The following is a 13,195-nucleotide window of genomic DNA, read 5'->3' as shown; positions in this document are numbered from 1 at the left end:
TTTTTGCTGTGCTGTCTGTACCTGCGCTGTCCTTGGTTTCTGCTGAGATTTTTAGCAAGGGTCCTAATTACTCCTGCTTTGCCAGCACTTTGGTGTTGGAGAACTTGTCTGTTAGAGAATACCTTTGATTAACTTCTCAAGACACTTTGCTGCGATGAACTTTTCTGTTCCCTCCAGCCCCACACACACCCACCATATCCCCTTGTCTCGCTCCAGAGTTGCTGGTTTTTGCCCAACGACCCCATGCTGCTAGAAGTGAGCTTAACGGTAAGAATGGAAAATGCCCTACAAGATGCTGTGGAGCACAGACAATACTTACTGGAGAATCTTCTTGTAGCTTATGTAGCAATGGAAAAAACAAAGACCTCGGGTAAGTCCTGAATATGGCTGTTAATTGTAATAGCATTTGCTTTCGTGCCTCTGTTGTAATATGATGTGGTGGATTGAATCAAATGTAGTGATAGTTAAATTTTGCCAGTAAGGGCAACCAAATAATTTCAGTTGAACACAGCTTGTCAGCCGCTTTGTTTAGGGCAGAGTTAGTGCAAGTGCAGTCCTCTTTATAAAGGTAACAGTTGTAAACTACATCTTTTTCAGTCTTTTGTCCCACATGCTGATACATCTGCTTAAATAGTATGGAAAGATGTCACGGTGCTCCCATTTCTACAACTGAATTTCTAGTTTCCCATTAATTAAATTAACCATAATAGGACTAAGGCGGCAGAATGGCTTGTTCAGCAGTGGGAACAGTGGCTGTTGTGGCAAGTGGGGTAATGAAATAATACAGATGTGCACATCATTTGTTCTTGTAAGCCAGAATTCCACTGGCAAGACAATCAACTCCTTGCAGTCTCTTTATGCCACACTTACTGGGTGAACAAATCCTCTAAATCCAGGGGATTTAAAATTATTTATAGAGCTTTGCAGTCCGTTTGGATAGCTTTTTGAAAGACATTTCTGCCAGTTTTACTTTCTGATTGAAGAAGAATAAAGAACTACTTCAGAATCTAGATTAAAATAATAATTTTAAACATACTGGTAAAAAAGATAACGACCTTTTTGTCTTTCGAGAAGTTCAGTTCAAGATCTGGTCACACAGCAATATATGCTGTTTCTCCCATGGCTGTTCTGTGATGGGGTATTTACACAGAGCTGAAATTGAAATACCCACTGTAAACCCAGTTTCCCTGCCAGTGAAATGCCAGTGCTTTGTTATATTAAGTTGTGGACATAGGTTTATTCTGATGCTGGTAGAGAACTGGTCACATCTGTTGTGTCAAGGTTGCTTGCTGTTAAAGCTTTTGACGGATTAAAGTACTAAAAGTATGCTTTTAAGGCTGTTTTCTTTTAAATATAATGCAGTTATAAATCCTCATTGGGTTAGACGTTGGTCGTATAAGCCTTTAGGACTTGCTGTTGGTGGGAAGATCCATGTCTTGCTCCATCGGTACTGGTGGTGGCTTTAACCAGTCAAACAGCAAAGCTTGCTTGCTTGTCTTCCATTTGTGTTATTAAATGAGAGGGATAGTCTTAAGGGAGGCAGAAGGCTAACAAAAGGGAATATGATGCTGTGCTAGTCCCTGTGTACACTGCATGTGTTAGCACCTGGAGGTAGGCAAGGTCTCCACAGTAGAGAGATCTCACAGCTGTGGATACATGGAGCATCTGCTCAATCAGAATCTGCATCCTGAGCCCTCTTTTGCAAGCTGCCACCTGTGGTGTTGCTTTGAAGCAGCTGAGCAAAGCACACTCGCTATTAGAAATTGTGCCTGGTGAACTGAGAGAATGTCCTTCTGTGTCAGCCTGCATCTATTGATGTAATAGCAAGGGCAAATACTGAGGTCGTCTTCCTTCATGGAGGTGTGATGACCACTCTGTGAGTCATGTCTTTTTCTGCCCTACTGCTCTTCTTTTGATCCTCTACATCTTCATAGTGTCCTGTGGATAGGAACATATCACCAGTGACAAAGAGTGATTACCCAAAATAGCTGCACCACCGTATCAGCAGGTGAAGGCTGAGTTACACCTACCTCTTGTTCTGCTAGTCAGTAGATTACTGTATTCCCAGGCGATAGGACCGTTCCTGTTTTAAGCCCAAAAGGTATTAAGCACCAAATCCAGCTTCGTTTTGTCTTCTGAGAATGCCTGCTGTTCAAAGCAGAGATGAGCCAGCATCCTGCACAGCTGTGTGCTTATACAGGACAGTTTGTACTGGACTCTCGAGTGCTGTTGATAGGTTGGCCCCTAGACTTAAAAAGTCATGGCAGCATCAGCCATCCTTCTTTCCTTCAGCTGTGCCTCCTGTCTCCCTGCCTGTAAGAAAGAGAGGAGTTATGCTCCATCTTGGACTTAGGAGATAATGAAGGAAGATTCCTTGTTGGCGCTTTTCTTTGTGGCCAAAAATCTTGTTGAGTGGCTTTCTAGGCCTTTATGAAACAATCTGAGAGCTTGCTCCTTTATGAATTGATTGGCAGCCCAAGAGGTGAATAGTTCCTCCTTTTTTCAAGGGTAGCTATCAGGCAAAGATGTTTAAATTAAATTTGGACTGCTTCTCATGTGAGTATCTGACAAAGCAAGAGTACTTCTGTCCTCGGTGAACTTACCTCCGTGTTCCTTCTTTTGGACAGGAGATTCCTCAGTAGATGTGTACGTCTTGCATTCTGGGAACAGCCTTGTGCACATACAGGTAATCGTGGGCTTCAGGGAGCCATGCTTTAGGGCATTGAATTTGATTGGGGAATTAATTAGCCCGGTGGCTTACTTACTAAGAGCAGATTGATTTTGCTAGTGGATACATGTCATGCTTCTGCATTTTTACAATGTGCCCTAAAGTCTAACAGATCTTTCAGGTGATGAGTTGTAGTTCAGTGATGGATTTATTTTTTTTTTAAGATATAAGAGCTGTTAACTTGAATAAAAATCCACAAGTTGATTTCAAGAATGGCAGATACTGGCTTGCAAATTAGACAAGAAGATAGACTAATACAGGAGCTACAATAGTAAGGGTAGTGCTGCTACAAGGATCATTGTGTCTTGTCTTCCTGCAGGAAATACGGCCGTTGTCACAAAAAGACACATCACCTCTGGCGTTTGAGGCAGTACTGCTGTCTTCGTCACCTACTAACTTTACAAAAGTTGCTTCTATTTCTTTTAAAGGTACAGGATACATATACTTATAGATAATATGAATAAACAGGCTTTGATTATAAAAGGGTAGCTATTTTCAGCAGATAGAGACCCTGAGAGAGCTTAAAATCAGCTTGTCTGGATTTGTTTGAGGAGGAGGATGAATTCTTTCTGCTAATCATTTCCACCACTTTTGTGTATATATATGATTCCTCCTATGCCAGTCGAAGGCTCTAAGCTATACATATTTCTAAAAGGGGAAGAAAACATTTGCTAAAATGTTAGCTGATTTTACAATAAGCATAATTATTGAATATGCTTTTTTCAACATCCTTTTATAATTTGTGGTTATTTTTCTGTTTCCAGTATATTTTCCAAAAGGCTATTGTGCTTGGGTGGTCATTTTCTATGACATTTCTTGGCAGGATCATTGAAGAGGCTTGCCTGCGACCAGGCGTTTTTGTGGAAGAGCAGAGATTAACATTTAAGCATTCCTGACTCCAGCCTGTTTCCTATTCTGACCACTAGTCTGCAGTGCATAGACTTGAAAACATTTATGAAACAGGCTGCTTTCTTAATGACATTGGGACTTGTTTTTCCTGGCAAAAAAAAAAAGGGCAAGGAAGAAGAAAGAAGGGACTTTATGTTAAGTGATTCTTGTTTTCAGAACAGTTTTTCATTTATTAAAAGGAAGTAGTGTGCACTGGTAAGGGAGAAAGCTGTGCCGGTGGCACGTGGTTACAATTGGTCAGGTTGCTCTTTGCAGCCTTATTCTGTGTGTATTTCTTATTCTCTCTATTTTTTTTGAAATTGTGTAGCATTCACAGATTCTTTTGAAAGCAAGTTTTGGAACCTCTGAAAATTAGGACAGAAGCAGTTAGATGCTTTGTTCAACCATGTGAGAATTGAACCAGCAAATATTCCCCTTTGTAGTGTTCTTCCAAGCCCTCACATGAAAATCATTGCAGATGTGCTTTCGTTCTGCTGATGTTGTGTTCTCCTGTATGTCTGCTCTTTGCCCAGCTGCATCCTGTGACAGTGCAAGTCCTCATGCTGACAACAAGAAGAATAATTTATTGGAAGACACTACAACGCTAAAAGCCTGTCTTTCCTGTCCTGTGATGGAAGGGTAGGTTTACAGTGGGTTTTTATTCCTTCGTTAACATTCACTGGTATTATAAGAATATTGTACCCTACTTTGAGAGACGAGGTTAGCTTGTTTTGTCACTGAGTGATTCCAAGGGCAGTGAAGAGACGTCATCCTTTTGGTGCTGTCATTTGCCCAGACAGACCTGTGACATTTCAGGCAATAGTTCTGTATTTTACCCAGAAGGAATTTCAGGAGCCAGTAAAAGATGTGCCTTAGCAGCTCGTATCTAAATGTTGCTTAGAGTCCGTGATTAAATTTCCACCACCTTTGCCAACTCGGTGCAGAAGCAGAATACAGACAAAATGTGGAGTCTTTTCTTCAGTCGTCTTTTGCCAATTTCATCCAGACTCCTGTATCGCAAAGCAGTGTTGTACCACAGCATAGTAAGAGGGTAAAGTGATTACCTACCTACATCTTTTACGTTGTTCTTGTCAATTTTTACTCTGATATTTTACGTATGTGTTCCAGAGGAAATACTTGGTTTTTTTTCTTCTTAAAGGAGCCTCATTATGCAAGAATACCACAGTTCTCCTCTTTTGTGTGGACCGATTATGTGTGCTCAAGGACAACTGCAGATGTGTTCATTTTTCTTCTGTATTTACTTACAGGTATTTTGATTTAGATCCTTCTGCAGCGTTGTTTCATATAGAACCACATCATAATACTTCAGGATTTTGGTCCATATGGTTTACAAACAATTTTGACTTCACCATTGAACTGAATGAAGTCTTCATAGCCAGAGAAACGAGGAACATTTTAAAGGTAAGCTTTATTTCTGCTTCATACGATGCTTTGTCCTTGATTTGAGGAGAAGTTCCTTTGACATACAAAATAAGTTCTTTGAAGACCTCAAGTGTTTTCAGAGCAGGTTGAAATCAGTTAATTATAAAGGTATACGTATGCCTGTAACTGTTAGGTCCTGAAGAGACTGCTCTCTCGGTAGGCATTATCCACTGCCCAGCTTGTTTTTTGTATTGTTTTATTAGCAATTGTTCTTTCATTTGGGTTGCAGCTACAGATGCATCAAATTATAGACCACGGCTCTGTTCTCAGAATTACTGCACGTGTGTTTGTGCTCTATAGGATTCAGCATTTCTTCATATGCTATAATGGAAGTCTTTAGTGCATAGATGAGCTTTGAAGTTTAGAAAGCAAAGCCAATAATTTACTCATGCAATTGCTTGATTCAAACCAGACAGCTCTGGTTTATGAATAAGCACATGATGTAGGCATCTAATTGGCTCTTCGTATATTTAGATAGGAGATTTACATATGTGCACTGTATGGATCAGTTGTGGGCACATACGTGTGTGTAATAACAGCAAAAACATGAAGGAAGAGAAAGTTTACATTCTTCGAGGTACCGCTTACACTAAAAATACTGTACCTGTTTAAACTTGGTTGTCATTTGATTTTTTTTCTAGATCCTGAACTTTGCCGAACCTTTGACTCTACCTCCAGGCTGCTGGAATGTATTTTCTCTGAAGCTTAGTGTGAAAGACACTGTAACAAATGTGCTTTCTAGCATTTGCTTGGCTACAAATGTGGGAGTAATGTTTGAAATACCTCTGCAGATATATTCAGCTGTGTCCAAGGTATCGTATGCACTTGTGTTGAATGATTTTTATGCACTGCAAACCAAACTGCAGCAGCCTCTTCCTCAGGCCAGAAATCTGCCCCTTATTCCTGAAAGAAAAACTGGGTAGGAGGCCACTCTGTGAACCCGTTCTGGAGCTTGAGAAGTTAAGCTCCCAGGGTTAAACAGCAATGAAATTACAGTTCTCTGAGCAACCTGAATTATCTTCTTTGACTCATCCAAATTGTGCACTGAGAAACTGGAATTTGTCCTGTTGTTTTGTCATATGGTCACCTGTAGTTTTTGTTTTCTTTTTTTCCAGCAGGGAGATCTTCATTTTGAAGCCATTGCCCACTGTGATATTCAGTGCTACTTGGGCAAGTCTAATTCAGGTAGGCTCATCTTGGATATTTTTTAGGCATCTGACGATAGTTTTATTGTAGAAAATTCATTTTATGTGGCAGAACGTGTAACAAGAGTATTAAGATTGTTCATACAAGTACTTAGCTTTATGTCTTAAAAACATCCACTTCTCTGTGAGTATATAAATGGCTTTAAGTAGCCTGTGCAGTATTTCAGGCCTCTCATGTCACAGCACCTACTAAGCTACTGTTCTGTCTTGCAGCATTTTTTGGAACTTAATTAAGACTGTCCCATAAGTTCTCGTTGGTAGTGTACTGCTCCTTGCTTTCTTCATATGCACGTTCTCCGGGGGTGTTGAGGTAGAATGATAAAGTTGTCAACTAGCTCAAAGTGATTAGAAAATGTGCATAATTTGGGTCCAGATCCTCGGGAGTCTTTGATGAAAAACAAAAAGCAAGTATTGACCAATATCCTGCCTTTAGCCAGAGGTAAATTTGAAGGCCTTCTCTTTGTTTCCGACCGCAATAATTTCACAGATTTCTGCAAAAGACCGTTTATCTGGCTTATAAAACAGCATCCTTAATGCTGTATTGTGTGAAACAGAAAGAAGGGGTCTCGTTCTTTCTGGAACTGAGGAATGTATCTCCAGGATACTGTAATGCTGGGAGCTGTTCTAAGTACCTGACTGGCATTGACCAAAATACACTGTTAGGTATTACGTGGATGTGATACTGCCTGAAAAACACTGAGTCTGATGAAAGCTGATTCAGAGTAGGGTTTGGTTTTTTTTAACATCTCCTCAGTAAGGAGTTGCAGTAGGCAGCTGGGTACCATAGGCTTTAAATGTTTAAGGGAGAGCTTTCCTGAATGTGTTTTCAAGGTGATGCTTTCCTAAAATGTATTCTTGTGTGAGAATATGAAGAAGGCAATAGCAGTCAGTCAAATGTAAAAAGCAGAATTGGGGTGACATATGGAAACACATGGCTTGAAGAATTACTGATACATATGTACACTTAGGTGCATACTTAGAAGCAAGTGTTTGGTTTTCCATTGGGTTGTGTTTATTTGCTTGTTTTTAAATCTGTCTGAAGGAATATTGTTGGTGCAAGTAAGTGTTAATTGCTTGCTTGCTTTCCATTCTGATGATAACACGTAATCAGATCTTTACATGGAGTAAAGTACTTCTAGTTTAGAATACTAGTGCTTGTGAGATAGAAAAGACTAATGCACAAGCCAGAAAATACTGACCTAAAAACTCGTAGCTGGATTATTCCAGTCATCATCAATCTCAATTGGTTGCTTTAAACGCTAAGGATTGTAAAATGAAGTACATGTACTTTCAAACTAAGCCGCTTTTATTTTCTTTCAAAAGAAATTTGCTTTTCTAACTCCTTTCAGCTCTGTGAAAATGCTTGAACCAACACGTGTCTAACTTTCTAAAAGCCATTAATCTTTACACCAATGCAAAGCGTTGCAATTTTATCTTAAGAAGAATTTGAGAAAGTTACCAGCACCTCGAAAAGAGAAACTAAAATTAAACCACCATTTCTGCCAAACTGTGGGATTTGTTTTGCTCCCTGCGGTGCTGTGGTATTATAATTTTGTACCGCTATGCAGAGAATAGTGTGTGATCTCGATGCTTTATTGGCATCAGTGGAGAGTTCTGTGTAAGAACTGCTGATAAATGTAATGACTTTTCAAGGGCATTCATTAGAAATAGCAACAGTAAAAAGGGCTTATTAGAGCGTACAAAGCCTGTGCAATACCCATACTCATTTACGTGTAGAATTACTGTTGTTTTGCAGATGTATTTCTTGAAGCAAATCAGATATGGACAGTAACATACATACCCTCACATATGCTTGCTTTGAAGGGAAAAAGCGGGCTGCCTTTTTTGTTCTTGTGTCAGGACCCTGTGCAGGTACTGATTGTACCTTGTGTTCAGAAGTAGGTTGATGGCCGGAGCAAACGTTATCTCTTTAAAAAATGAAAAATCTGTTATTGTTTTAGCAAATCTGCTTTGGCAGAAGAGTCTCTCTGTGGATCACTCTGCTTGGGATGTGGATTCTGAACTTGCACATGAACTTTATGAAAGATGGCAAAGAATAAGACGTGGGGAAGCCTGCAGGTCTGTACAGAATCTGTTGAGGTTCTTAATTCAAGTCAGCACAGTGTGTTGTAAGAGAAAATATTTCTGTTTTGAAGTATTCTTAATAAGAACAAACATTTTTTACTTTACTGCACTGAAGTTAGTTATCTTGAAGCGCCTGGGGTTTCAGAGCACTCCCAGTTTCCATTTCAAGGCACTACCAGCCACAAGTAAACGTTTCAGGTGCCCAAACTTCAGATTGTAAATAACATTCTGACTGCAGTAACCCCACCACAGCTACCCAGTGTGAAAGCAGTCAGAAGTGTGTATTACCAGATCATTTCCGGAGTTGCACAAGTCCTTCATCAACAGCTCGCATCGCAGTCTTTCCAGGATCAGGGCCTTTGAACAACTTTTAAGGCTTTTAGTCCCTGTCCTAATGGATATTGCATGCTGGGGACGCTGGGAAGGAGGCAGTCGCTGTGACTGAGCATTTCTTGTAGAGATGGTGCATCCCTGGCATCCACCCCTTTCCAGAATAAGGAGGTGGAGCTGTGAAAATCACAGTTGTGTTGCAGGTGGAAGAGTGGAGACTGAAGGGATGCACCTAAGTTACACGGACTCTCTAGTACTAGGTTACAGCTTTATGAGCTTTATTTGGTGAAGGACATTTTAAAGGGAAAATTAGTTGATGTAATTATAGGTCCTGGTAAATCAACAATTTTTTTTTGTTCTTTGTTTGAAATAAAAAAGAAAATAAGATTAACAAAGCCCTATGATTTTGCCATTAAAGCAGGAGAAGTATTTTAGGATCAGCTCGCTTTATTCACCAGAGGAAGCCTGAAGAGGAGTCCTTCGCCTTTTTCTTGCCGCGGTTGACTACAGAGCCTGGCCTTACACTCAACTTCAGTGCCACAGCAGTTAAAAGTAGTATGGTGAGCATGGTTGTTACGCTTTTTCTGAGCTGATGTATGTTTAGCTTGTTAAATAACAAAGCCTGTGGTTAATATTTGGCGATGCTCAGCATTTTCACACTGCTTGTAGATCAGTGTTTTGAGGTCTTAATTTAAGACACCCTGTTTGCGTGCCTTTGGCTCTTTGATAAGTTCTCTAGCTACCTAGCTGGGGTATTTTAATACAAGGAGACGAGTAAAGCAGTGTAGGTCTTAACTAACAATTGTTTGTGGTTGTTAAAGCTTTCCTTGCATCATTGCCTAAATGACATGCTTGTAAAATAATTGAACAAGGGGCCAGGGCTAGGATATGCTACCATTAATGTTGCACGTGCTTACGGGATGGCCATTGCCACGCCACTGCCTTATGCGTTGGAAGTGTGTGAAACATTTGTGTGAGATACAGCACTTGAGAGATCAGCAGAGCAGTGTATGCCTCCCAACCACACCGAGGGTTGTTTCTTTCTCGTTTGTCAGATTTTGGTCACTACTACCCTAACCTGGGGCAAAACCAGTCATAGGGAGGTGATTTTTCACATGCACGTATTGTGAATTGCCTCAATATTGCATTTGTGCCATTTGATTGTCAGTCATTACAGTAACGTGTCTAACCTGCTTGTGCTCAGGCTTCTGTCAGGAATGGTGGCACCTCACTAACTTCACCTTCTTCTGTGGAAGAGCTTTGTTCATGTCTGCCTGCACAAATCAGAACCCAAATGAAAGGGTTGTTTGGGGGGCAGCAGAGGTCTTCATTTTTGCACATGCAGATCTTCATGCACTCTTAGCTGGTTTTACAAATGGTGCCATCGTAGTGACACGTCCTGTTGTTCCTTCCAGTTTTGTACACTTATGATTATATTGCATTAAGACAGAAGCCAGGTTGAAGTCCCTTGAAAATGCAGGTCATATTACCAGTGCTGAGTTGTTTTACCTTCCCATTCTCAAGTATGTAGTTATTAACTTCTTCTTTTCCCCTCCAAACTATTTAGGTAAAATATTTCGTACTAAGAAACCCATCATCCTTCCCAGTTACGTTGCAGCTTCTGCCTCTCTCATACTACCCTGATCCTCAAGCTTCACTGAATCTGCTCAACAAATGGTAATGAGTATAGCTATCTCAGGATACTGTTTTCTCTTTTAAAAGGTGCATTTGCCATGCCGTATGATTGTTGCTTATTGTTAGTCTTTATTTTTCAAAGCATAAGTGAGGTGTGGACAGTGTTCTGACCCATTTTGAAGGATACGATCATGTTCGGAGCAGCTCCCTCTTTGACGCGTGACTTTGTGATGGACCTGAGCACCGATAAAACCAAACTGAGCATGTTTTCAGCAAGGTTGTTCCTGCCAGCCATAAACTATGATTGGTCATCTTCTAAAATTTGAGGCTTACTGCAGGCTTGTGCAAGCTGTCCAGGCAAGGGGAGCAACTTGCAGAATTGGGGATGTGCAGTCTCCCTGCAAGGCTGGTTGGGAAGTATACAGAGTTTGTAGACCCATCAGTAGGGAGGAAGGTAACTGAACCTTCACACCAGAAAAAGTTTTCTCCTTAGCATTTTCTTAGGTAAAAACCCTGGTTGAAGAAGAGGAAACAGGAGCCAGGAATCCCACCATAAATGTTTAGGGCCTGCTAAGTGAGTCTTTCGACATTGTTTTGAACTTTCTGGTTTAGAACTGAGAAGATCTAATGAGAAATCTAGATAAGAGTTAGATGAACAGTGTAAAGGGGCTTGGTGATGTGAGCTGAAGTTCACCAAAATTAGCCCTGGCTCTCACACTCAAATTTGCAAAACTGTTGACAGGGCTGTTGGTAGGACTGGTTGGTTGGTTGGAGCCAGTGGAACTGCTCACATGCCCAAGTATAACTTTTGGAATCCAAATCCCTATGTAATTGCGTCCTTGAGCTCATTTCTCTGCATACATATGTGCATATATATGTGTGTTTGTGTATATATATGCACGGTAATAACTACATCTGGTTGTATACTAAGTATAATTTCCACATAGACTCTTTTTAGTGATTTGAAATTACATTTTCTCTGTACTCGCACACTTTTGTTTCTGCAGCTATTCTAGTTTTACCAGAAATCCACTAACTAGTTCTTTTTAAGCTGGTGTCATAGAAAGTTATAACAAGTGCATTTCCAATTCAGTGCCTGAAGGTCCATTAGTCCTCTGTAATTTAAATTTTACCCATTGGTTTTCTTATGTCTGTTTTCAATACCTGAATGTCAAATGCTTGTAATTTGCTCTCAGGCAAATAATCAACTGCTGTAAATTGAATTGAATTTGAGAAGTATGTGAAAGAAAATAGGAATTTGTCCCAGACAAATGAAAGAAGGATATTCGAGTAAATTAATGAGATTTGATAATGATTATTTCTTAAGTTATATGGGCACTAGAACCTTTGGGGCGTTTGTGTTTGTGTGGCATAGAAATTAGATTTATTGATTGTGATCTTTTGCAATATTGTGTGCTGAGAGATCTGAAATGCCCAGCCATTTGTTTTCCCAATGTGTGGAATCCATGTAAAACGGATTTGTGGTGTATTCTGTTAAAATGGAGGGCCATATTTCCACTGTATTTCACATCTGCCAAAATGCAATTGTAAAAGTATTCTTTATTTAAGAATGTATGCCAGCATGTGAAAATAAGTCAATGTTGCTCTGACAGAGTAGGTTTGAAGTGCTTAAATTTCTCTTTTGGTTTATTCAGGTTCGGCATAAACGTACAAGCTATTAATTTCACAACCACTGAATTCAGGCTCATGGATGAATGTTCTCACAGGGTAAGATGACTGCTTTTCATAGAAATGGTCTGACACACTAGAGAGAGCTTTTTCTAGCTACACTATTATATCTGAGTTGTTCCCAAGTACTACTCAAAGCGATTCAGTAATGTTTTCTTGCTTCACTGTAAGGCTTGTATCTTTGCAGCTAATGGGGTTTTCTTCAGAGTTTGAGCTTTTTTAAAAACACCGACAGGGAGGGAGTGTGTGCACGCGTGTGTGTGCGTGTTGAAGAGGCCACCATTTGCATTCTGTGTCTGGACTTACATTTAGCCCCAGGTTGACCATGAAGTCTCAGGCTTTCGAGTCAGTGGCAGCAGAGGCGAACTGATAATCTTTTCAGTGAAGGAAAACGCTGTCTGATAGCTCAAGGGAGGAGAAGGCTGGATTTTTACACTAGAGAAGATGTTGTATCAGGGATGTTGGTGTATTCTGACAACCCGAGTACTGTCCAGGGTACCCAGAGAATTTCTTCTTAGACTTCTAGTTTGTGCTGAAGCCTGGAATTGACCTATTTTCCTTGTTGTTTTGGCATGCTGCAGCCGCATCTTTAATGTGTTATGTAGATGCACATTTCTGCACATATGCAGACCTTAATGAAAGATTAGTACCTTATAAAAAGAAAAGACTATGTTTGCTACACTAATCAAAGCTGACCTTTCCTTTCTGGCAACAGTTGTAAGAGCTGCTGTAAAAGAGAGGAGACAGCAGTTCATAAATCCTAGCCTGTAGGCACATGCTGAAAAAGATAAGGTAGTTCACTAGTACATGGGTAGGACTGAGTTTCCACGGTCCCGTACACCAAACTGTTGATCAAATGGAAAAATAGAGGTAGGCCTTTACCTCAGTGTGTGTAGTTTCTGTTTTTCATTAGAGACTTGAAGAGCTAGGAGGAATATGTATGGTTAGATAGGTATTCATCACAGATCTTGGCTTGTGAACCGAATCACTAGTTGTTAATGTGTATATTTTTTAATTTGTCATCATTTCCCTAGTTGCTTTATATACATGTGTAACGAATTGTTAGGCTCACATTTGAATGCGTGCATACCTCTGTTTGTAAGGAATGACTGGGTGAAGTTTGCAAATGCCATGAGTGGTTTGCTTTTAATAAATATTGGCTGTTAAATGTAGGCTCTGAAACTTTTTTGTA

General features: G+C 40.1%; 1 protein-coding gene across 1 annotated transcript in view; it reads left to right on the top strand.

Moving 5' to 3' along the window:
- Positions 1–13,195, top strand: part of KIAA0922 (KIAA0922 ortholog) — a 46,188-nt gene that overhangs the window by 13,290 nt on the left and 19,703 nt on the right. Inside the window, exons 6-16 of the mRNA XM_010179416.1 lie at positions 217–370; positions 2,628–2,686; positions 3,048–3,156; positions 4,150–4,255; positions 4,885–5,038; positions 5,701–5,871; positions 6,175–6,244; positions 8,226–8,343; positions 9,101–9,239; positions 10,247–10,356; positions 11,970–12,042. Of these exons, the coding sequence (XP_010177718.1) occupies positions 217–370; positions 2,628–2,686; positions 3,048–3,156; positions 4,150–4,255; positions 4,885–5,038; positions 5,701–5,871; positions 6,175–6,244; positions 8,226–8,343; positions 9,101–9,239; positions 10,247–10,356; positions 11,970–12,042 (1,263 nt within the window). The remainder of the gene's footprint in view (positions 1–216; positions 371–2,627; positions 2,687–3,047; positions 3,157–4,149; positions 4,256–4,884; positions 5,039–5,700; positions 5,872–6,174; positions 6,245–8,225; positions 8,344–9,100; positions 9,240–10,246; positions 10,357–11,969; positions 12,043–13,195) is intronic.

The sequence above is a fragment of the Mesitornis unicolor genome, unplaced genomic scaffold, assembly GCF_000695765.1.
Source record: "Mesitornis unicolor isolate BGI_N332 unplaced genomic scaffold, ASM69576v1 scaffold1352, whole genome shotgun sequence".
Lineage (NCBI taxonomy): Eukaryota > Metazoa > Chordata > Aves > Mesitornithiformes > Mesitornithidae > Mesitornis > Mesitornis unicolor.
Note: the sequence above shows the minus strand (reverse complement) of the source record. Positions and strands in the feature narration are given on the sequence as shown.